This window comes from Epinephelus lanceolatus, chromosome 9 (assembly GCF_041903045.1).
Source record: "Epinephelus lanceolatus isolate andai-2023 chromosome 9, ASM4190304v1, whole genome shotgun sequence".
NCBI classification, from domain to species: Eukaryota; Metazoa; Chordata; class Actinopteri; order Perciformes; family Serranidae; genus Epinephelus; species Epinephelus lanceolatus.
Window position 1 is genome coordinate 29408956 of NC_135742.1, and position 26465 is coordinate 29435420.

Here is a 26465-nt window from a genome sequence, read left to right on the forward strand (position 1 = left end):
CAAACCTAAAATAAGTTAAAATAAAACATACAATCAGTAAGCAAACCAGTTAAAATACAGTGTTTAATAGCTTTAAGTTCAAAAGCAGGATAATAAACATGCAATGGAGTAAATGTAAAGTTTTAATTAATAAATGTGAAGACTATGTAATGAATGTATGAAATATGGGGTGGAAGTATCTGCATCAAAGATGTATAGATGAATTTTAAAAATGTTTGTTCAGTATAGGTATTGATAACATTGTATATATGTGGTATGGTTGCAGCTTCTTCAATTGTGCAGCATTATTCAATTCAAAAAATGTATTAATTCGCAACTCTAGTTCTCTAATTCGCTAGTTTGAGCCAGATATGTGTTGCACTGCAGCTGCTGTCCACTCATGACAGATAGCTCCTTTATTGGAGTGCTGGGGTTGAGGGCTTCTTTTGTGAGCTGCAGGGGGTTCATGTAACTTCAGGCTTGGTGGAATTTTTGCTTCACTTTACTGCCTTTTCTGTGTGTGTCTGCAGAGAAGAAGATGTCTTCTTATCAGACAATGACAGCTGGGTATTTGATGTATCACTTAATTTAACGCTCCATCTCACCTCTGCACAAAATGTGGAATACAACTGTGTTTCTTTGATTTGCTGTGTCCGTGAACATCATTTACTCTGCTCCGGTCCTCCAGTAACATCGATATGATGTACTGAATATAAGATGAAAATCAGTACAGTACATACACACACAGAAAGAAAAGAATATTAAAACTAAAAAATGACAGATCTGATTTGCTTAATGTAATACTGGATGAACTAGAGGCAGAACAAAACAAGATTCAAGGGCACACTGACAAATATCGAAACAAAAATCTTGTATGGCATCGCTGAAAGAAGGCCTTCATTTTCTTCTCTCATCTTCAATTCTATCATCACTCTGATAGCTTTGCTGCGTGTCATTGCTGTTCGCTAAAGGACAGATTGGTGGTTGTAAATCTGCAGAGATACTCAGAATGCAGGGAGGGCTGCTTTATTTGTTTGGTATCTTCCCTTAAAATTTTACTTGTAACCTGGGATCTTTTATACATGGATGCCTCTCCTCAGGCATTGATTGATCCAGTTTACGAGGCTTCTCTCAGATTCATCACAAACTGTGAAGCACTGACTCACCACTGTGAGCGTTACTCCCTGCTCTGGAAACCCGCAGGTGCACACACTTGTATTTGTTTATATACACTCTCTCTTATTTTATCTTTATATTTTACAGAAGAGTGCTGGGCAGTATTCTTTAGGTCACAGGACTTTTATTTGTTTGTAAGAGTTCATACAGAGTGAAAAAAAGACTTACAGGTATTCTGTACCTTCAGACTGTTTTAAAACTCTATGATCTGTTTTTTCTAATGCTTTTAAATCCATTTTAAAAGCCCTTGAAACAGAATAGTTGTATAAAGTGATATTTTGGATGCGTGGTTTTATATTGTATTTTGTCAGTTTTTCTGTTTTGTGTCTGTTAATATGTTCATGTTTTTATCTTGTGCTGCTGCCTATCTTGGCCAAGACTGCCTTGAAAATCTCAATGAGACCTACCTTGATTAATGAATAAAATTTAAAAAAATAATGTACTTATTTTTGCACACATATTTAGTTTGGTATAAAAACTCTGCAAATGTAAGAAAATGATTACAATGGGGTTATGATCATCTCATCACAACAGTGATACAATATTTGTTGGATAAAATACATCTTAAAGGGGACATATTATGCTTTTCCGTATTTTGTGTGTTACATATAGTGTTGCAATGAAGGATGTTCATATTAAACATGGCCAAAGTTTCAAATGATGAGGTAAATGTATGGAGAAATAATTCCTGTGAGTAAAAACCTCAGGCTTCAGACCGCTCTGAACACTTGGTTTCCAACATTTTTTTCTATTCTGACTACAGTATAATGTCATAGTGAGCCAGATTTTTCTATAAAGTCATCTGCTGTCTCTAAAGTCAATGAAACATGTAATTGTGGTTGCTGACGTTGTTAATTTCTCTCTAATTTTGGATCATATTCCTGCTGGAACACGTCCAGTTGTGTTCAGAAGCTCTTATTGGAGATTCACAGTAAAAAGTGCCACTGTTCTCTGTTATAGTCATTCTCCCTGCTGCAGTGAGGGTGCAGAGACAGGGAGATATACAAGACCTGGAGACACTGACCAATCAGAGCTGACCTGGCTATTTTGGAGGGGGACTTAAAGAAATGTGCACTAAAACAGAGCATCTCAGACAGAGGTCTCTCTGTCTGAGATGCTCTGTTTTAGTACACATTTCTTTAAGGTGTTTTAGCACAGACAGTATGAGGACAAAAAGTGTTTTTTGAAAATAAAAGCATGTAAATATGAAAATACAAAATTCAACTATGAACCTAAAAAGTGTGTATAGATACTCTTTAAACACTTCATCCAATGGACAGAAAAGTAAAAGGTACAGAGAGTAATATAAATATTACACCAAACCTCTCTGTATAATCCAATGTAAAATAGCTTCACTGTAAAAATGCTATTGAATATTGCTGCAATATAGTATTTGTAGCTGTTCACTGTTTAAAAGGCACTCTTAAAACACTGACCAGTGAGATCTAACACAAAACCGCAGTCTGCTGTTCGCATTAATAATTCACCTGCACACTGGGAGTTAACTGAAATGAGAAAGATAAGGCAACAATTCATCGCAGCCTTTAGAGAATTCCTCTGCAATATAAAGTATAATAATAATCCCGTGTGTGTAGACAAGACTGTGTAATTTTTAATAAGCACAGAAGTATCATCACTTTACACCGTCTTAAAGGCCTGTGCGGCATTACTGGAGCTTAATGGTGTGAGTTCAGACACAGCCCCGCTAATAAGATGCAGAGCCTGCTAATAAGAGCTTTAGTGGAGATATGTGTATGTTAAAAGGCAGGGTGGCCTTGCTTTATCAAAGTCCTGTGGTTTCGCTCTGTCTGCCTGCAGGGAGGTTGAGCTGCAGCCAACTGACTTTATGGACCCAATCTTCAGGATATTGACTGCTTCAGACAGCAGACCATCAATTACTCTAAACTCCCCCCTGTTACACCATGTGTCTTTAGCTGCAGTTTGCTTCCTGTTCCCACTTTAAATCTCTCTCTTTCTCACACACACAGGCTCACACATTGACTCCTTTTATTCTTTTTTTCTTGCTCTTGCTTCTGTTCTCCCCTCACTGTGTACTCCTGACTGTGCCGTGCCTTGTTGAGCTTCAGGCAGTAGCTTAGTTCTTCAGCAAAAGAGTCTAATCCAGTGTTTTAAAAAGCTCTCGGGCAGGATGTGACTGATTTTATTTTACACTAAAAGCCTTAACGCGTCTCATTCAGTCAGCTGCAGAATGAGACTTGCATGTAAAATGACCCTCATGCTGTTTACCATAAAGCATTTTTTGCCCCGTTTCTCAGTGTTCCCCTCTCATCCTTTCACTTCTATGATCGCCTCCTTTTCATTTCCTTTGTCCTATTTTCTTTTCTCTGTCTTCGATTTCAATTCCTCCCTTTGCTCATTCCGCCACGTGTCACTCCTATCACAACGAGAAATGAGATGAATAGAAACTGGATAAAAAAGTGAGCAGGAATGACAGATGGAGCGACGGATGGAGTCGACAGAATACATGAGCGAGACATGTGTACATAGCAAGAAAGTAATAGGGCAAGAGAGCAAGAGGAGATGAAGACAAAGATTAGAGAGTGATGCATGTGCTGCAGCAATCATGCATCTTGACTGCTACACATAAATTATGTAAAACGCGTTTCTCTTTCACTCTCTCCCTCTCCAAACTCACTTGTTTGGTCTCTGTAGAATGAAACGTTCCTCTGAGGAACACTTTGTGAGGTAGTCAATCATGTACACACCACTAGTGTGTACCTCGATGTGTCTGCATGTATAGGTGTGTGTTTGAGAGAGAGCATGCGTGCAACCTTCAGTGGGCAGCGTTGTATTCCTTGAAGAGGCAAGCGCAACCATGATCAATATAAGCTACTGAACAACTAATCGAAAGTATGGATCCATGAATCCTGTGTGTGTGTGTGTGTGTGTGTGTGTGTGTGTGTGTGTGTGTGTGTGTGTGTGTACATGTGTGTATGTAGAGAGGGTGGTATGGGAACACTGAAGTGGGAAATAGGGTAGAGTATGAGGTGGTTGAGTTTAATTGCTGAGTTTGCACTTGAGGAATTTTCAATTTTGTGTCTTAATTTGGTCTGATTCATTGCCCTTACTTGTAAATACATAACATTTACTTACAGCATAAGGACTCTGCTAATTGTATGTCTCTGTCTATGTCTTACTGTGTCATGCTTTAGATCTATGTCATGCTAATTGGTTATTCTGTGTGTTGCAGTGTGATATGTGGGAGGGGCAATAAGATAGATATGAGCCTTCAAACCACTACTTGTTTGTCTGCACCTATTGAAATGCCCCTAAATTACCTTTATGATGCTTGTAATGAAAATAAACTCGAATTTCAGGATGCTGGACACACTGTGAGCATTAGTGTAGCTCCTAGAAATGAGAAGCTGATATGGCACAATAGCATACAGTTTACCCTTTAAAAAGTGATTACTGACCCCAAAGGGTATTAATATGATAGATAAATGCAAATATAAATTGAAATATATATCCTTCAAAACCAAAAACGAAAAGACACAATACTTATCATAATTCATACTTATCTATGGCCACACAGTTAATGAGCAGCTGTGTTCGCGCTAATTGATTATTCTGCAGGTGTTGTTGTGATACGGGGGATGTATTAGCATATAAAGTAGGAAACGTGAGCTAATTGCAAGCTTGTCTGAAATGGCTTCAAGCAGCAGCCACAGCCTCCTCACAATTAAAAGGAATGCTTCAATATTTTATGGCATACACTTATGTTTTCTTGCTAAGAGTTAGATGAGAAGATGATCACACAATAATTATGTAGCTAAAGCCTGCAAAATCTTTATATCTTGTTTAATCTGACCAAAAACTGAAGTGGAAAACAACATGTTTTTTCAGTGAGTGCCAAACGTGCTGGAAAAAGTCAAATATTTAGTGAGGCAAAAAGAGCCAAGAAGTAGTGGACCAAGCCAGTCAATACTGGGTTTATATTAGGCAGGCAGTGATAAGAGGACTCCATGCCAAAGGCACTGCAAGAAAGCAATTGTTTGATAAGAGAATATAGTAACAAGATTTAATGCTGCAAGTTTGCTTTGGAGTCTTCCTGCCTCGCAGTGATCAAAAATCGCCTAATGGAGCTTTAAGAGTGAAAAAAAAAAAAAAAATAGGCACACATGTCTATGTTTTATTCCTGAGCTATGAACTGCAAAAGTAAAAACATACTTATGTGCTTCATATAAACACCTAAACTGGGACAGTGGGAGGAATGCTTTCTGAAACGATATCATCCTTCTTTTATGTACAGAAACTTCCAAATAACAACATCCCTTGAGGGCGACAGTGAAGTGGAAGCCACTTACTGTACATCCATGCCCGAGCACACACACACACACACACACACACACACACACACAAATGCACACACACCCACCTTTGAGTAATGCAGTGAGGATGGCAAGGTCAATGTCCTGATGACCCTCTGAACCCATCCGGAAAACTGTTATCTGAGACACAATGACAGAGAGAGACATACACAGATACAGCGAGTGAGAAAAAGTACATTAACTCCATCACTTCTTTTGTTGTTTGCTTGAATGCATCTAAGTGTATAGCATAAAAAATTCAGTCACATTCTGAGAGAGAGAGTGCTCTTATTTGCTGGATTAAACAGCTTCAGTAAAACCGCTGAGGTGCAGGAGGAGAGGAGAAGTATTGCTCTGATGTAATGTACTGTATCTCCTCTCCAGGCTCTCTTCCATCCCCTCTTGTCTCTTGTGCAGAGAACACCACAAAACTCTCACACACAGCTTGTTCACTGTGGGGCGGAAATGAAGGAATTCACAGAGAAGGCAACCGAGGGGAACGAGAGTAAAAACATATCAAAGACAGTGACCAAATGACATGAGCTAATAATGCTCCCCATTACCAAAGATTATTATTTTTGCTATGTCAAACATTTTTGTGGATCACATTTTGAGGAAATAATTTTACTCTAAGGCCAGTTTAGGTCTTCGTCTGTGTAGACTAACATGTCTTTAAGCTACATTTTTTATATCCTGCATGAGATGAACTAATGACGTGATTGATGAAAGCCAAAGTCAGCCGTGAGGTAAATCTGAGAAATGGGGCAGCTTTTCTGGATTTTTTTCGGTCAAATATAGCAAGCGTGTGTACACATAACAGTGTTAACGTGTGGGCATATGTGCTCGCACGTGTGCATGCATGAAGGGCACCTTGTGGGAGTCGCATACGGGAGAATGCGTGTTCTGAATGCCTGACGAGCTATTCCTCTAATCCTTCCATACACCCATCCATCTCCTCCCACCTCCCTGCAGCCCATCTCCCTTCCCATCTCCCCCCTCTAAATGGCTTCATTTCGTGGAGCTCTGGGAATCTGCGGGCTTTGCTGCTGCTGCTGCTGCTGCTGCTGCTGCTGCTGCTTTCCCTTGGGCAATGCTGCAACATTGTGGGCTAACCCTCCTTTTTCTCCCTTAATCTTCCTCTCTTTTTTCCACACAATCTCAATGTAGGAAAGTAATTCAATTCACATTGATGATTTACAGCATCTATCATGTTGGCTCATTCATCATTTGTACACGTATACTGATGACGTGTTGGCTCTTTCCTGAGTGAGAAATGAGAAGTGTGACATCATGTAACGTCTTAGACCTAGGTCATGCATTGCAAATGCAATCACTAATAAGGAGAGCACTGAAGTGTGTGTGTGTGTGTGTGTGTGTGTGTGTGTGTGGGGGGGGGGGGGGGGCTGTGTAATCAAAAGGTCTTTCTAGAGGTGAAATAGGAGTGCAATGGGATGTGAAGGTATCGATTGAGGACTTCATGAATGAGGACACCAATGAGTCGCTGCAGTGTGCCCTGTGTTCATGTGCTTCTCTGAGTTAAGTTGTAGTGTGTATTTTGTGTGCGGTTGTTTGAATGGTGCAGCCAGTGGCAAGATTATTATTTGCTAGAATGCATTTTTGCCTTCACTCTAATAGATGTTAACAACACATTTAGGGAGCCATCTGCCCAACACACATGCAATACTGTGATCTAACCAAGTGTGTGTATGTGCTTTCAACATGGAGATGGCTCAAGCACTGCTGTTTAAGAGCAGTGCAGAGTGGCGGCACTTAGCTAGCCAGTGGGATTAGTGTTGTAGTACTTGAGACTGGCCTCAAAACCACTTTTGGAAGGTCCTGGTCTCGTCTCAGACTTGGCTGCATTTTTACTCAGTCTTATCTTGGTCTTTGAAAAAGAAGGACTGGGATTTTACTTCAAGACCTGTCAAGATAAAGGGGATAAAACTAAATTGCCTGTGCAAAAAAAGTAGTGTTTATTAAAGATAAGAAAGTTGATTTCAGCTCTTTGGTGTTTGTTTGTATTTGTTTGCTTATAGAAAACAAAGGAGAATTCCGATACATGAAATTCAGCTCTGCAAAGTCTTTTGATTATTTTATCAAGACATTTCTCATGGTACACTTATACATACATACACACATACAGTTTTATGACACTAAAAGAGGTTATTAAAGAGGAATCTTCACTGGTTTTCTGCGGGTGGGATGGACTCAGTGGGATTGAGGATCTTTCAGATCAATTTGAGGAGTGGATGGTTTTCATGTTCCACATTTTATTGTAAGTGTGTCCTGCAGTGTGGGACTCGCAGTGGACTGGTCTTGGTCTTGACTCAGTCTTGCCCTGCCTTGGTCTTAGTCTCGACTCTGTCTCGCCCTACTTTGGTCTTGGTCTTGACTTGGGCTTGCCCTACCTTGGTCTTGGTCTTAGTCTTGACTTGGCTTGCCCAACCTTGGTCTTGGTCTTGACTGATGGTCACCCTGCCGTAGTCTTGATCTTGACATGGTCTCGCTCTGTCTTGGTCTGGGTCTTGATTCGGGCTTGCCCTACCTTAGTCTTGGTCTTGACTTGGGCTTGCCCTGCCATGATCTAGATCTTGACCCAGTCTTACCCTGCTTTGGTTTTGGTCTTGACTCACTCTCGCCATGCCTTGGTCTTGATCTTGACTCTGTCTCGCCCTGCTTTGGTCTCGGTCTTGACACAGGCTCGCCCTGCCTTGATCTTGATTCCGTCTCGCCCTGCCTTGGTCTTGGTCTTGACCCAGTCTCACCCTGCCTTGATCTTGGTCTTGACATGGGCTTGCCCTGCTTGGGTCTTGGTTTTGACTTGGGCTTGCCCTACCTTGGTATTGGTTTTGACTTGGTCTCGCCCTGCCTTGGTTTTGATCTTGACACGGTCTCGCGCTGCCTTGGTCTGGATCTTGACTCTCTCTTGCCATGCCTTTGTTTTGGTCTTGACTCGGTCTGACCCTGATTTGGTCCTGACTTGGTCCATCCATGTCCTGGTCTTGGTCTTGACTCTGTCTTGTCCTACCTTGGTCTTGGTCTTGACTTGGGTGGCCTTTAGGTGGTCTTGACTACAACACTGAGTGGGATACGCACATAGGGACTCACATGCACTAACGCATGGACAGACCATCTTCCACAGCAATAAACAGAGAAACCCTGATTAAAGCACACACAGAAGAAGCATGACTTCATTCTCTGCTCTACTACAATTGTTTGTTTGTTAATTGTTTGCTGATAGATGGATGCTCTGAATGTTGCACACAGAACCTTTAGAAAAGCAATTTGTCTTGTGTGTGCCCTTACATAATAACTCTAAAAGGTTAACTTTTTGTATGCAAAGCTGTAATTTTCCAACAAGAGCGGTTTTAGAAATAACCACTCTATCATTTTTAAGGGCGTGCTCATGTGTGAGCCTAATTTCACCCAATCAGTACAGAGTCCTGTTCTGGCCACTTGTTCATTATACTATACCCTGTAGTTATCATTTTAGCAGAACGGAGAGTTCCCTTACACACATGCATTGCATTTACACACACACACACACACACACACACGTATGATTCTTGGCTGCCCTAGGACTAAAGATGGATGACTCTGTGATAGAGGAGAGATGATGATTATAGAAGACGTTCACCATTGTTTCTATTCTCCTTTTTCCTCCAGGTCTTTCCATCCCTACCTCCACTCTCTTTCCTCCACACATCATCTTTCTGCCCCCCCCAACCTGCAACCACTAATCTCACAACAGCCTCCCACTGGCATGCTACTCTCCCTCCCCCTCTCATCTTGGCCCGCTTCCTCCCTACTTCTTCCTTCCTCTTCCCTCCCTCCAAACACCCCTCCAAGGTGACCCTGGGGATATGTGCTACCTGTTATCATCAAGGCTCTACAATTCAGACACTAAGCAACAGAACCTCTATGACAATGCAAGGTTGCTAATTTAATCTCAACGATCACACAGAGAGTCATCAATAAGTGTGTCCAAAGGTAAACAGACCGCTTCTCCCTCATCTATTTTCGTCCGCATGTACAAGCAACGGTGCTCTCGAGTATTTACTGTGAGCAAACAAGTTTATCGAAAGGGTCGACACAGCTTTATTTTTTTGCTTTTACTCATGTCCATAAACTCAGCCATTTGTTGTACATTACATTTTCAATATGCTTGGTTATCACTGTATCTTAAGCTATCTTTAAATGCTGAATGTATTTTGGACATCCCTGTGTCTCTATACTGATAATCATTACCTCGGGGGTCAACATGCAACGGACAGGCCACTGACTCGTGTCTGTCACACTCCATTTCTCTGTTGACACGAAAACAGGAGAGAGAAGCAGAGTGGGATCGACAAGGAGAACAGTGGAGGCAGAGATCGGGATAGACGTGACACAGCAGGGGAGAGGAAGCATGTGTAAATCAAAGGAAGACAGAAGGAGGGAGATTTAGTGTTGACAAATTCAAGACAGGTGTAAGAGATGAGAAAAGAAGAGCGGGTGCAATCTTTCTCAGTGTGACTGGGATCTGTCGGAGGGATTCCCGCATCTTCAGAGACGCTAAGCTACATGCTTAGAGGATCAGAAAACTGCTCTTCACGCTGCAGTGAGCCAAGCTGATTGGAAAACATTCATCTTCATTTAACAGGCAAAGACCCTACCGATGCTGCCACATGTATATACTGTACCACAAGACACACCACACACACACACGTACAATCCATGGCGGTTTCTAAAGCTTCTTCTGCACTCCATACATTAACAATAGCAGCATTTCAGACCTGACTAAGCTTTTTTTTAATGGTTACATCCATGGGATTTTAAGCATAAAATATTTAGATGTGTATTTATTACTTTCTGGGATCAACCATAAACCAACAGGCTTTGGCTTGACACCCAAAGTAGAGGAGGGAGAGAAATAAGTTTATCTATTCATGAAATTTTAAACTGATAAACTGCCCTGTTGATAACCACCCAAGGAATTGTCTCCCTTCTGGCACATTTCTCTTTGTGTGGCTCAAACTCTTTATTGTACCTCATTTTCACATTTGCTCTCCACATTTATTTCCTTTCTCTTACTTTTTGTCTCATTTCCTCCCCCTCTCTCCCTCCATCTGTCCCTCACACACTCCCTCCTTCCCTCTTCCTCTCATGGTCCATTTAAGTCACTCGTTCTCTCTCTCCTCATCCTCCTCCTACTCGTTCTTAGTTTCTCTTGTCAGGGAGGCGGGGGAACATTGTGGGTTGGTGGTTCCTCCTCAATATTTAATCCGAATTAAACATATAAGGACTATTCTAGACTCAATTATTCATACCAAGCTGGGAGATACCAGGACAGTCATCTTGCCCCTTCCTCCTCACAGATGAAGGGCGAGGGAATGAGAGAGAAGGAGGAGGAAGTAGATAGAGGCACTTCTCTTTTAATTAGACCTAGAATTGGATTCACACATTTCCAGCAAAAAGAAGAGCTACTTTACAACAAGCCTTGATGATACTTAAAGGCACTCGTTCACACGCTGCCTGTAGTCTTCTCACTGTGCTTGTTTAACATTTATACAAAATTCTTCCACCTTTATGTTGAAAGGATAAAAGACACAAGATAAGTGATCTGAATATATGAGGAAGATAATTACCCTTATCATCTAGACAAATGGATATAAATGTGGCCTGTGCTGTCTTTAACTATTCCCTTTCATTGTACCTGTACAACACATCATCTATACTCTTAACATCTGTTACCACTGAGTAAAACTCAAGAGCTTGCACATTATTTATTGATTAGCTTTGCAATTATTTCTCTTCCCCCCCCCGTCCGACTCGGAGCCTAAAAATCTATCATCTATCAGAGCTGATTTTTTTTTACTGGGCAATGATCCAGCACACTCCTAAATTAGACCAAATGAAAGCATAAAGCAGATAACTGGCACAATTGTTTGTAGCGGCAAAGAGCACTTCCCGGTTTTATAATTTACTGCCCAACTGACTTCACAGCAACATATTAAAAATCATTAAAATTCATCATGTGGCATTTTGAAATGATAATATTAAAGCAAAAAATGGCTATGGTGCCTGTTAAAACAAGGACAGCAACAAAGGGGTACACACTTATATACATTTCAGTGTGTACATGTTAAAGTTTATTGCCTCTTGATATAAAGCATAAACAGCCCTTCAGTATGATAAACAAAGCCGAGGCAACAGGGAAATAAATGAAGCACAAAATGTCTACATGAATAAACCAACGTGCTTGAAATAAGGGAAAAGCAAGACACCGCCTTTCTTCAGTCGTCCTCATTCTCTTCACTTGCCCTCTTAAGCAGACACACACACTATCTCCCTCTCTCATGCATTATCCCAGCCAGTCACCTTTAGTCTTTCTCTTTTCCTCCTACTCTCTGGCTTTCCTGCTGCGGAGCCAGAAAAATGAAAGCATAGGCAAACTGGCACACAGACAAACACACACTCTCATTGTCTCTCTCTTTCTCTCTTTCTCTCTCTCTCTCTCTCTCTCTCTCTCTCTCTCTCTCTCACACACACACACACACACACACACTAACCCCTTTCAGACCGCTGCACTGACCCAGGATAGACCTACATCTGCTGCCAGTGTGAATGAGTCAACGCAACAGTTCCATGACCCTGTTTCTAACCTGAGTGTTAACATAGGTTTGACACTACTTGACTTTGGTGTACACGGGTGAACACAGGTGTTAACAAATGAAATGGGATTGTAGTACAGGTGCTTTAGAGCTCATATGGTTCCACTGCATCCCTATAGTAGGTATAAGCTGCAATGCCTACACCTCTGAAGTCTAAGCTACACACTTGTAAATTCTTCTTCAGTGTCTGTCATTTTCAGCCTTCAGTGCAAGTATCTAAACTCAGTAATCTTGCAGGTTCTAGGAATTTAACCTGTGGCCTGTTTGTAGGAGGTTATTTGGTTCTGTTTGTTTGTCTGTTTGTCAGCAGGACTGCTGCATATCACAGGCCTTAGTGGCCAATAGTCACTGCACTTTCAAGAGTGCTCTCCTAGTTTCAGTTTGTTTTTAAGTGTGCTGTTTATGTTTATGCGTGTTGTAATTTTCTCCAATTTACCTCCATAGCATTATTGGGGGAAGCCAGCTACTGCCGGCGCAAGTAGACCAATATACTAGTAGACATGAAAAAACATTTGTATCAATGCAGTACCAAGTATGTCTCCCAAGTGGGAATAAAAAACAAGTTTAGAAATCTGGCCCTGCAGACCAAAAGTGGTGAACTGCTGCAGTAGGTAGGGGCCAGAAAACACTATGATCATATCCTGGGAGATTTGTTTCGGCCTCATCTCAAAAGGAATGTTTTTCTTTGTTTCTTTGTTGTTTGTTTTTGCAACACATCGACGTTTGGTTATGGACTATCCACGTCCAGATGTAAGTTGATGTTTTTTTTGCCTTCAATAACTAAGGTTAGGTTTAGGCAGCAAAAACACGTGGTAAGGTCTAGGAAAAAAGAACAAGATTTGGCTTTATAATCTTACAGGACACAAACACCGCTCTCCTGGGTGAAAGTCAATGTTTGTTGGATCCATCTACCTCCACTCCTACCCACCCTACTTGGACTTTCCTCACCTTAACTTTTATTCGTGTCCCACCGCATTTCCCCCTGTTGCCTCAGAGTGCCATTAAACGGTGACCAGCCACATATAGTGCCAACGTTAAAGAGCGGCTTTTTCGTCAGTGTCTGACGCTGCAAGTCACTGCTCCACTAGAGTGATTGGGGTTAAAGGCCTTGTTCAAGGGAACCTCAGTGGTAACAGTGAAGGAGGGAATGTGCTGCTTTTCACTTTCTGCACCCAGATTTATCCTGCAGATGTGGGGACTGAACCAACAACCTCCCAGTAATACGTTTATGCTACTATACTTCTTAAATCTAGTTGTACTGCAGCATTTTTAAATCTGAGATTTGAAAAGTAGCTCAGTCTGATGATCAGGGGTCAAGTGACTGACTTTAGAGGTATACTATGCAGGATCATCGATTTCTGTTTGCAACACACTCGCCAATGAAAATTGGCGTGTCCTTTGGCGTGTCCCCTCACTGTATTTGGCTTTTCCGGTGCTGTGTCTCTTGGATGCATGCTGCTTACAGTCTGGCACCTTGTAGCTACCTTTTTATAAAGCCCAGACCTCACCTGCACCCTGGGGGTACACGCCTATAAACGTCCCAAACACAGAAAATATGAGATAGGCTATACATGTTCTGGTTTCTCAAACAAAATCAGGAAACCACACAGGGGCCACTTTTTTGAGCATCTCGAGGCAAGGCATTACTGAAGTGTTTCAGGCTTTGCCTGGAACAATGGGAGATCTCTCTTAAGCTCATTTTTATTTCTCCCTTCTCCCTTTGAGTTACTCCCCACCAATCATACACACACCAATCCGTAACTTTCGGAGCACTATCAGGGGGAGAGCCCCTGTGATGCCTATCAGCCTGATAAATAGGTGGCTGCTGAAACTACTTCAATGAGAGAGAGAAAGACTGCCAGACAGCAGAGAGACACATATATCTCTCTTTATTTCTCTTTCTCTAACTATAATCAACGTGGACTTTTTGAAACTGTGCACGGTGTACAGGCACTAATGATTGCAGCATGTGTTTTTTGGAAGACATACTGTACAAGGATTGCTTCCACTGAACACATTGTCAGAGTATGCTATCAAACTTTTATGTCATTGCTTAATGTTTTATGGCATTGTTAAGGTTATAAGACACAGATGACTATTTCTTTTCACATTCATACATACTACATGAAGTACAGCATCCTGGATATAAACACCTATCCCACTGTTGGATTTACCTGCTCCCACACTCTGCTATCTGTGATTATACAGATGTACCAATTTGACAGGTTTACACAGCAGCTCTATTGCACCACTTTGCCACATGAAGTGTGTATCCCCAGATGTTACTCCCTTTGTCAGTAAATGAATGATCAGAAAAAAAACCTAATAGCCCGATAAAATGCAAGAATATTTATGCAAGAGTGAAGCAGGGTTGGTGGACTTTTAAATATTGCCAAAATGCACTTTCAGTGTTCCTTTCAGTGTTGTAGTAGAAGAGTTTTTTAAGTTCCAAGATTATCTGGCCTGTACAGCTGCTCCTGCTGAATGATTCACAAACCATTGTTCTGCTCTGGTGTATTGTGTTCAGAAGATCCATCAGTGTGAGCATCAGTCAGCCACTGGAACCCCATTGACAACACAATCAATCCACTTACACGCTGCACAACTATGACCAATGCTGGGCTGCTTGCAGAATACCATGTGTACTACTGTATGTGTTTGAGCATGTTTCTGTGTGTGCTTTGATTTGATTGTGCTTATAATAACTGAAACACAGATTGAAATGATTAACCTACACTATTTTTTTTACAAACAGGGGAGACGACCTGATGATATATACCTGGTTGAGTCATCTTAAAAAACATCCTGGCTGTTGTGTTTGAAGATGCTGATGACTGAATTCTAGCTCAGCAGTTTTACATCAGAAGTTGTGATAAAGTAATGCTTGTGTGTGTAAACTAATTATATATTCATAAGCAAAATGCCAATGGCAGCCAGCAATCCCAACAGTCACTGATCTGGCAAATATTCCCCTCCTTTACAACAGACATTGTACGCTATGTGTTCAAAGACAGTTGTGGCGAGAGCAACCAAGTAGTAAATAACTTGGTGTTGCTGCAAAACTAAGATACAGCAAAAGCTGCTAGCTGTTTGTTTACATCATAGAGGATGTTACACTGTTATCTTGTGAATGAGTGCAAGGTCATGTGTGGGTGTCTGCATGCACGGCTCTGGTGCTTCATAGCGCAATGAGTGTAGCAAGAAAGCAACATGCCCCCTGCTACTGTCATGAAATATACCATACTACACACACACACAGCATTAATAAGAGGTTGGTTTCATGTGAGTGACAGTACTCTAAAGGGACTGAGAATTAAACACTGCCAAAGGGGTATAGATTCTCAAGGTGGAGGCCATTTGGTCCCCTACGTCATCTGAATACATTTACATCCACTTAACATTACATGTCATGCATAAAAGATGGGTTAATAATTGCTTCAATAAAAGTTTCATGATGAGCAAGCTTCATTTGACAAATCCATTTGTTCCTCCCTCACATATATTTCATTTCTGGGCTTCTTCATACAGCGGAGACATGAAAGCTTAAATGAATGGTGATGTTACTGTTATTAGGGGTGTAATGGTGTGTGCATGTGTAAGTGTCTGTTTGTGTGAGTCTTCTTCAATGTTTTGTGTATATACTGCTCATGTGTTTGCTTTACACTAATGCATGTGCAAATATGTGTATGCACACATGTGAAAGTGACACTCACCAGCTCCTTCTTTTTCATGCACTCCATGAGAATGATGAACAGATGTTGGGCCTGTGTGCGGCTGTAGGTGAAAGTCTTCTGGATGGTCACCAGCAACTGGTCTCTCAGAGACTCGTTAATTATGCTGCAGAGGTGTGGAAGGAAAAAAAGAGGGTGTCAGGAAGGGGTCAGATGGAGGTAAGGAGAATAAAACAGTTAGGGGGAAGCAAGGAAATTAAATTTGTGCGTCAGTAAGTGAAATGAAGGTTGGCTGTGGGGCTGTCAGCACTACTGTCTCGGAGACCCCGGTGTGATGTGATTCTGCAAGATTACCTTCATCTGTAACTCGATATATGAAGCTGTACAAACTGAATTCATGAGGACTATAACTAAAAATGTAAACTGTGTGTGCATCAGCACATTGCAGAAAATTGATAAATGTTTGCAAGTTCTTGCATCAAGTTTACAGTATCATTCTCCATAAAATGCCTAACTACAGAATTGCATCATTGCTGTATGTACTGTATATATGAAATTGTGTGCGTGTTATGTTTTGATAAATAATAACTCAAATAAAACCAATATATCCAAAATTCTGATTATAAACAATCTTAGGAAGACTCTTTTCCATGGTGTAACATATTTTCCACACTGGATACAATTTGTATTATTAAGTGTTTTATCCTTGGATGACAGCATATTGTGCACATGTGAGTGCATACCCTCCCTCCTCGGAGTATTTATGTCCAAAGGCCAAGATGTCTGAAGCCCTGCCACTGCCGTCACACACCACCACAGGGACGGGAGGTGTGTCCCTGAGGTACTCCAGCACAATGGAGATCACATTAGGACCTCCCTCTACGATCAGAGCCACCACCGGCACACCCTGACCAATACCTGCACATGGAAACAGGTGGAAGGAAGGATTGTAGGAAGGAAATCAGGGATGAGAAATGCAGGAAAAGGGATATAAATGTGAAGAAGGAAGAGGGAGGTTAAGGACAGAGAGAAAAAAACAGAAGGAGGATAGTCAATAAATAGGCTTCATTACATCAGCAATACTTGATCTGTAAATAGAAATGTGTGAACAAGGTGCAAACATCGCACCTGTCATGTCTCTTGACTGTACTGTCAAGACAATGTGAGCTTTCTAATTATGGGAGAGAGGTTTTTAAAAAAGCACCAGTCCCAAAAATAACCAGCCCACTTTGTGCTTGGTGCTCTGTTCCTGTGGCATGGGTGTGTGTGTGTGTGTGTGTGTGTGTGTGTGTGTGAGAGAGAGAGAGAGAGAGAGAAATTCACTGATAAACCCCCCACCGTTCAACACAAAAATGGCTCCTTGCCTGCTAATCACAGGCTATTTAGGGTAATTACACAAAATTAGCAGCCTGGTTTCTCTGCACACGGTGAGTCTATGTACAGGAGAAGGTACTGTAGGTATCGCAAAACTCTCAAAAGAATTTCATGCCTCATTTTTGCTTGTGTTGCTCTCTTTCCTGCCTCTTGTTTCCATCCCAAACTTCTCATTACACCACTGAACATCTCCTTCAAGACGCCATAAACCCTGTAAACCCCAGAGTGCCAGTCTCTCTAACCCCTCTAAGTTCTTTCCCCTTTTAGTGTTCACAGTCCAATCTATTTCCTAAACCCTCTTTCCTGCTCTCTGCCTCACTTCCTGTCTCCGCAGTCTTTCCTTCTATAGACACTCTGTTCTCCTCCTCTACCCCCCATTCTGTTTCATGAGGTTGTGTTTTCTGCCGGGTGTTTTGACTCTTCTAATTCAAAAGCTGTGTAACTGCCGGATCTTCCCCGCCCTGCACCCTCATCCTGGTCTGCATAATTCACATTGGAGAAAGCATGGTCTGTCTCTCAAGCACGCAGGCAGACGAGGGCATACAGATGCATGCTTACATACTGTATGCACATACGCACACACACACGCACACATTCGGAAGCATACCCGCCACCATTACGCTTTGCCTCACACAGCCTCGTGCGGCCTTGCAACAAGGACAGTTACATAAGGAGAATATTTTAGGGGCCTTGCCTACTTCAAAGCGGTAAAACGTCACTGTGCCACAACACATCACACGACCATACATCAACAGAGCTCAATGTGAAAGAGAAGCAGACCAATAACCTTTTGTATCTGATTCTTCCGTTTCTTTTGGATGTCTATTTTTTGCTGTTACTTGCATGTATGTGAGTTTGTGTCAGATCAGGCATTGATATTGATGACTAGTGAGCTTTGGAGGCAGCGCTGCAGTATCTAAAGCAGATTATTGTTCAACTGAAACCCACCAAGGAGCAGATGAGGAGGGGAAAGCACAGCTGTGTCATGGCTAATTGGTAGCGCACAAACACACACTCGCACTCACACAAATACAGATAGAGGCACTAACCACAAATGAAACAAAATTCTCTTTTGCCTGACTACCCCAAAACAGCGGGCACATTTTAGAATGACTTTTGACCTTCCATTCACAGTTGGCTTTTCTAATTAACAGCTGAGAGCTTTAACTACTGTATTTACTCCTGTGGGAACTTCGATGTATCAAAACATGTATGAGGAAACCAAACATGGCAGCCGATCCGCTCTAACTAAAGTTGCAGGCATGCCAAAAAGTTTCTCCTGTTTCCTCCTGTGAGTGCATTCAACAAAAACGGCACCAAAATAATGTTATGATACAATTCCTACTGCCTTTAATTTTACTGGACCTGATGATTATAACTATAAACACTCACACACTTTATATATTTGTAGGATAATGTTATGATGGAAAGTTTTTCTGGATCCATGGCATGACATGACCTGAATTTCAATTGGGGTCGGTGCTAAAAAACTGCCACCCAGCCCAGTGCCATTCCTGGGGGCTTGACTGGGAAATGAAGCCCTAAACATAGCAGCGTTAACGCTCTGCTAACTGCTGCTGCTACTGAACTTGCAATTTTATATTTTTTAAACTTAATCCTGTGATTGTTAGAAAGCTGAGAGCTCTTTGAATCACTTTATCTGTGGGGGCAGATCTTGCGGTCTGAATTCCCCCTTTATATCAACTAAAGCACTAAGTAGCTGGGGTGGTTACATGAGTCTGCACTTTCGGAAGAATAACTATTCTTCTAGATGGAGATGTAAACCCATAGCTTGAGAGCTTATCTGTTGGGTATTTAGTGAAGATGCAGTCCTTGCTGGAATTCACCAAGTGTTCCCTCTGCCAACGTGCAACACGGTTGTGCAGTGGACTGTCCATATGCTACACGTCTGTGTTTTCTTCTCACTTCTCAAAATACTTTTATATTCCATCACAGTTTCTTTATAATCAAGACTTAAAACCTTCAAACAGATACAGAAGTTGGGGTGCGGTTGGGAGGTAGATGTTGTGGTTCGCTGTTGTCTCCCTCTCTGTTGTTCACTGTGTTGCGCACCTGTATTGGGTAAATCTGTATTCCTAATACAAAATGTTAAAACAAAAAAAGAAATACTACTGCAACCTATTTTTGTGTTGGTGAAACACAGCGCAAGCCGCAATCTAACTGTTTCCTGACCTTGAAATTCTCCTTGCCAGTCTGTGTGTTATTTTGGTGCTCAGTGCCGAGCGCACAGGTGGGAGGAGAGGTGCAAACAGGTGGGAGGTTCCTTCAAATGAGGCAGTGCAAAACGAGTTGTTGGTACTTGGGTGGAAAATAGATCAGTGCTAAAAGCAATCGTCTAATAGCGACGTCTGTTTCTGTCCATCTGGATGATGTAGTGTATACACACTCTACACAATATACCCTATACACTCTGTACTGCTTTTCTCAACACGTTCAGCCTTTCCACCCCCTTTTCTTGTAATGACTGTATCCATGCACCATTCACACACTCCAACGCATCAGATAACACAATCGACAAACCCCAACCCTTTCCCTTGTCTCCCTGTATCTCATACATAGTTTTAACCGAGTGCCCACACCTTATCTCTCAGGAGGGAAGCTACCGTGAAACTGTGTGAAAAAGCAGAGGCAGAAAAATGGAGGAAGGTGGTCGATGAGACTCCGAGGCCACAACTTTCTATATTTATCCGGCCTGGGAGATGAGGAAGTAACGAGGAGGAGAAGGAATTAGGGAGGGAAAGAGAAGCGTGTAAGCGAGACACACGTAACATGCTTAAATGGTCCTAATTAAGGATCCAGCAATGACTCATCCTTCGCGTGTGCGTGTGTCTCTGCGTGCGTGGGTGGGCGCGAGTGTCTGTGAGTTTGTCCTTGTATGTGTCAAATTAGTATCAGCATGACTGGAGGAGGTGTGCTACTGTATGTGGGTCGTTGTCTTCGCACCCCCCCCTCAAAAAAATAAACACACACACACACACACACACACACACACACACGCATCATTATCTTAGCAACAACTAAGGCAGACAGGAAGCATCAGATCTGTGAAGGCAACATGACTCGACAGGCTATAGAACAAAAGGTCAGGGGGTCTGGTACACTAAAAGGGCAAAGCTTCTCTCAAACTTTACTTTTTCAGTCGTGTTTTGACATCGTCATATCCTGTTGTTTCTCTTACATACTCAGAGGAATTCAGATTAAATCAGATGGTCCGTACCATCTTTTTACCACTAATAAGTTGTAGTGTTGCCAAGGCCGTGATCCAGAGAGAATCAATCATGAATAGGGTCATTGATCAGAACAATATATTCACAACTGGGAAATTGGGGTTAAAGGAAATTAACTCCATTGATATGTGAGTTAGTGTGTGTCTGAATCCCTGTGAATGCTCTTCCTTAAGAGCTCTCTCCATGGCATAAAAATCATATATCGAATCCTGTTGTTGCTGCCACGCTGGTGCTGAAGATTACATAATATACTGTATATATGTATGTATGTTCAAATATTGTTAACCTGCATCAACTGAAGGCAAAGTATTATCTCACATAGTCAAAAAAGACTTAAAATGATATTCAGAAAACTAGAATATTAGACCTATTTAACCCACTCATGTCACGTTTCTTGGATGAAAGATAGCTAAGTGTAAATACATCAAAGAAACATTTCAGACGGACTGACTGAAATTCAATTATCTAAAAAACACCTCCAGAGGTGGCTTGATATGTATTCCAGCAAGACACTAAAAAGGTGTAAATGCATCAGACACGTGTAAGCTTTACTCCCCCCAAGGGTATTTACCTCAGTAAGTGGTCTATAGAAATTCCCACTCACAAGGTCTGCCTCCTATGAGTCTAACTGAAAGCAAAAGAAAAACAGAATTACCACCTCCCTGTGGTATGCCTCCTTGAACCAGTGAAGTTGCAGTTACAGTTTGCATTTATGTCTGTGAAAACATAAATGCTTCACACACAGCAGCACAGACGATCTATATCTGGCATGTCGAAAACCTAGCCGGAGGGCCAATTAGGGCCTACAGACCAATTTTAAACAACCCACAGCTTGTCTTTCAAAATATACTATATGTGGTCCACCACACAATATTGGTTGATCAAGCAAATTCACTTTGCATTTGTTTCCGTTCACCTCAACATGGTAGGACTGTCATACAGTTTGTAGACATGCACCATTTCCTGACCACAGACAAGAAGCGGAGAGACAAAAGCGAGGGCTTTTGAAAATACTTTTCATTGACAGATGAAAGTATTGCATTTGTCTCATCTGTATGTGATTTTTTTAAATAACTGATGTAATGTAAGTGTATGACGTAAGAAAATGTAATATTTTCACATTATCTATTCTGGCCCCCATCAAACAAGTTCAGTCACCCCTGATTTATACAGTCAGTACAGTTTCAAAGTGGGCACCAAAAATTAGCACCCACAAATCAGTATCTAACCAAATGTCTCCCCTTCTGCTCCTCAGTTATGTCTTTGACAAATGGCCAGAAAGTGTTTTTTGCAGAATACTTAAATGTCACAGGGAAGTTGACCTTTGACCTTTTGGATATAAGATATCATAATGTCAATATTTTATCCTATTAGACATTTGTGGGAAATTTTGTCACAATTAACGCATGAATTCTTGAGTTATGGCTAAAAACATATTTGGAGAGGTCACCTTGACCTTTGACCTTTGACTAAATTCTAATCAGTTTATTATTGAGTTCAACAAATGTTTGCACCAAATTTGAGAGAATTCCCTCAAGGTGTTTTTGAGATATGGCATTCACAAAATGTGACAGATGCAAGGTCAAAGTGACCTTGACCTTTCACCACCAAGCTATAATCAGCCTTGACTCAATGTGGATGTTTGTGCCAAATTTGAAGAAATTCCCTCAAGGAATTTTTTTTAGATATTGCATTCATGAGAGTGGGACGGATGAACGGAAAAGGCAGACAAAAAAAGCAGGTTCAATGGATATGGTCACTCAGAGAATGGAACAGTGTAGCAAGTATCTGATCTAGTATATAGATAGTTGTTAGCTTCCTAGCTAAATGGTTACTGTTACTGAAGTCATTCTTCTTTTGCCTTTTTTGGCAGCTACCGAACAGCTTCAGGTGCATTACAATCACTGTCTGGACTGGAGTAGGGCTGACCCTGACTTGCATGAAGCCCAGGCAACCCTAAACAGATTGTAACCAGACGTGTGATCTGGCCAACAGAAATGCACACGTCACAAAGTGTAAATTTAAGTATATCAAATATCATCTGGATTTTATTCTGATACAAGACACCTGGAATGAAAGTTATAAATGGGGTCTTAGACTGAGTCATCCTTTCCAAAACACTTTGGATTCAGCTCATATGACATAAGTATCAGCAAATAATGAGATATATGATATAAATGATCAATAAACGCAACAGTAAACATGTCATTGCCTTGGTCTCAGGTTTTTTGTTTTAGTTTGTGTCCAGTTTTATTTTGATGGTAACTCCTCACGTCATGTCTTCCTGCCTTTTTGATTATCTGCTCTGCCCTACTTTACCTGTCCTCCATTAGCCCTGAAGTCACCTGTAAAAACTCTCCTTCCCTTGTGCATTTCAGCTACATTTGCATAACAGGCAAATGTGTCCCAAATCTGATTTTTCTATTCTGACACAAATATGTTTTTAAGAGTAGTGTGGGCAGAGAAATCCATTTTTTTCCTGTCAGATCTGAGTCACTTTCACATTTGATACATATCTAATCAAGGGCCATGCAACTGCTGTGAGAATGGTCGTATCAGTATTCATGTGTTTCTCTCATACGTCCATGATTTTTGCACAGCATACTTCACTGCTCAGGCAAAGATCACTCACCATACAGTGTTGGAGCGGAGCACTAAACCTGCAGAGAGCTGCTGAAGCTGTACTACTGCTACCGTAGACTGTCCCAGTTGCCAGCCAGTAAAGGTTGACTGCCAGACACTTTCTGCCTACATGCTGTGACAGCTTTGCCATGAGACACTAACAGAGGTATTGGAATTCAGCCCTGGACATCATAACATTTGGAAGAACTGTTCCTCTGTGAAAGCCTCTACATGGCGGCCCCACCACTCCAGACTCCTCTCCCAGCTGCACCCACACCTCTCCCTATAGAGACTTACCAGCACTAGCTGCTAATAGAGCTATTGGACTGAAAGCCCATTTGTATGACAGCCAATTACCCCGAAAACGCCCATTGCTTCAAAGCGCCATTTCTCCGAAAATACCCTACACACTCTCCCAAATAGGAGCACATGGCTACTTATCATTCAGGATGAGGTCATCACACTTTTCTACTGGCGATTATCTGGGAGATGAAGCTTGCACCGCTATGTCATTCATTTTTCCCCAAAGACCTGTTTTGCAAATGTGATGTGTTTTATTGTCGGTCCAACGCGCATGTGTGTGATGTTACTGTTTCTGTGTAGCCTTAGTCTCTGTGTTATCCCTGTTTCAGTGTCAGATAGTCTGTGTTGCTGTTATCCCTTCTCCATCGTGTTCCTCGTGTCATTCTGATTTGCTCATAGTTTAGTTTTCGTATTTTTCCTTGTACTTGGATTTTGTACTTGAACTCTTCCTTCAGTTTTTGTTCCCTGCAACCAGATTCCCATTAAAGCTTGCTTTTTGTCCAGTCATCTTGCTTGCCTCGTGTTCTGCATTTGGGTCCTGCTCTGAGCTGTGAACTGTGCCAGTCATTGTGTCACAAGTGCTACAGTCCCCCTCTGGACAGTGCAATATTTTTGTCTAGGCTTCTTTAATTGTTTGGTAGTGTGCATAAATGATCTACGAGGACATCTCTGACCTTCTCACCACTGTTCTTTGTTTTTTTTTTTTTTTTTACTACTTCAACTTTTCCAAAAGACATTTACCACAGTTCACACTACTGATCATGCACGCAAATTCTTTCCACACCACATAACATGTTATGTCATCCGTGCACATCCTCAACCTGGAACCATACCTGGAGCAAGTCTTGCATCCAATCATACCCACTGCTGGCTCTATTATCTCTCCACCACAGGGTTGCACACTCTGGTGGCTCATGTTAATCTTTTTGACACTTTTTTTATATCCTTTCGTGCACGAACACACCTTACATCCAGTGACATTAACTGTCCCCATGCTGTCTTTGTACGCTTATTCTCACGTGCCCGCAACTATTTTATCTACTCATCCACTCCTGCAGAGTCAGTTCAGCCCCACTGCTTTAACCAGTCAACAGTGCAGCACAACCACTGGGACCAAAACCACTGACCAGAGGGCTAATGAAAAACTAATATCATTTTATACGAGTAGTATAAAGTATGGATTGTCTCAAGACCTGAATTAACCTGTAAACATCTAGATGGCTTTTGAAAATACATTCTTTGGCAGGATTCCTACTCTTTTCTAGAGATCATTTTACCAGGACTTTTCCAGGACTGTCAGCAATGATCTAGCTAGTATGACAGACAGGGATCACACCATACACTAATTTGTTCCTCTCTTTGAAAGTCTGATATAAAAGACATTCGGTCTATGGCTATTACTTACCCATGAAATAATCTTTACATGCTTAGAAATTATGATAACTTGATTATAGAGTAATGCAAATGCACCTGAAGATGTATTGTACAGCAATTCACTTAAATAGCATTAATGTAGCGCCCATTCAAAACGTGCCTGTTCATAATAAGCTAATTGGTCGGCCTCTGGTAATGCTATCTCCCGTACTGCTGTTGCAGCTTTCAGGAGAATCGCTCATCCTAACAACAGCTTGAAGAGCTCTGATAGATAATAAGAGAATATTGACACACTTGTAATTTTCCAGGACATTTTACTTTTCCTCTCATTTTCCATGAGTATTCCAAGACTGGAAAATTGGTCAACTGTTTTCCAGGTTTTCCAGGATGCAAAGGAATCCTGTTTATGCTTTACATGATGCAGTTACATTCAGCAGAGGGTGACATTTCTAAGCCAGATACAAACTGAGAAACTGCAGCTGTGTGATATGTGTCAAAGAACAAGAGTCACCAAGTAATCCAGTTGGTCACACAGTTGGAATGTGTAGGAAAGGGGGAGATATTATACGCTATATTTGAAAAATCAAGAGTTTGCCCAGGCACTTAGAGCGCTTTAAAGAAGAGTAATGCAACCCTCTTGACTTCCCATGTACCATACCTTAAGTATAATCTCTTCTGTATGGGCTGCACCATGGTGGAGGTCACGATGTCACAGCTAATCTGCAACGCAAGGCCTTATGGCTTCCAGATTCAATTACCAGAGCTACTTCATCTTTTACCTACGCTGTGATTAATGAAAGCACTGCTATAGGAGGGTCAGTGAAGGTTACACAGTAGACATTGGGTTAAAACACACACATGCCCACGCTTACGCACACATTTCATATACAGTACAGTAGAGAGTACTTAGGAGCTCATTTTAATATTCTAAGTAATTTAGGTGAAACGGAACAGGGCACACTCAAGGTGCCTTACGCATTCTTGCAGACTTTATCTTGACTTGCACAAACTGATAACTTTCATTCCTCTTTGGGCCGGGCGTGTGCATCCCATTGAAGATTTTCACATGTCTGTCTTCTTGTTCAGTTTTGAGAACGAACATACGAAAACATTTGTGAATGAATCTTATTATGTCCTTTCTCCTGCTGCCTTTTCACTGTTTCATCCTGCTTTTTCAGCGAGGAAACCTCAAGGCAATATCCCGTCTAACTGCCTGCATCCTCCGCAGCTGCATCACACTTTCTTCGCGCTTCACATAATTCTCTTTCCTCTCTGCTCACCCTCACTCCCTTTTCTCTGTCTTCATTTTCACACTCTCCTTTCTTCCTCTTTCACTTGTCATCCCTCTGAGGCAGGTGTGTGATTAAAAAGCATTATAGCCACATGGAGACATGTCAAAAGAGCCGTGCAGTGGTTGAGTGAGCCGAGCTGAATGGTGCCAATCATTTCATTGATTTTCTTCATCTTTGAGTTTGACAATGTCTCCTAGCTTCAGGCGATGGTAAGGAGGAGTTAAATAGGAAATATGTCCCTGTGTGCGTGACCTCAGAAACTAAAAGAGAGCGTGTCAGGATGAGCAATATGTTTTTCAAAACAGTATACAATACATCCAGATGATGAGGTGCCACACTAGGTGCTGGACAAGAGATCATGCCAAAGATTAAGATTTAAGATTATTTTTTCAAATCAAAACTTTGTATATGCACCTATAAGTCTGAAATAAACTTAAATTGA

The 26465-nt window shown here is 41.5% G+C and overlaps 1 protein-coding gene across 8 annotated transcripts in view; it reads right to left on the reverse strand.

The window, feature by feature from the left end:
* Positions 1-26465, reverse strand: part of trpm3 (transient receptor potential cation channel, subfamily M, member 3) — a 173743-nt gene that overhangs the window by 38991 nt on the left and 108287 nt on the right. For all 8 annotated transcript variants that reach the window (XM_033619375.2, XM_033619379.2, XM_033619374.2 and 5 more), the window contains exons 7-9: positions 16554-16728; positions 15853-15976; positions 5555-5627 (exon numbers count right to left, since the gene is read on the reverse strand). In XM_033619375.2, the coding sequence (XP_033475266.2) occupies positions 5555-5627; positions 15853-15976; positions 16554-16728 (372 nt within the window). The remainder of the gene's footprint in view (positions 1-5554; positions 5628-15852; positions 15977-16553; positions 16729-26465) is intronic.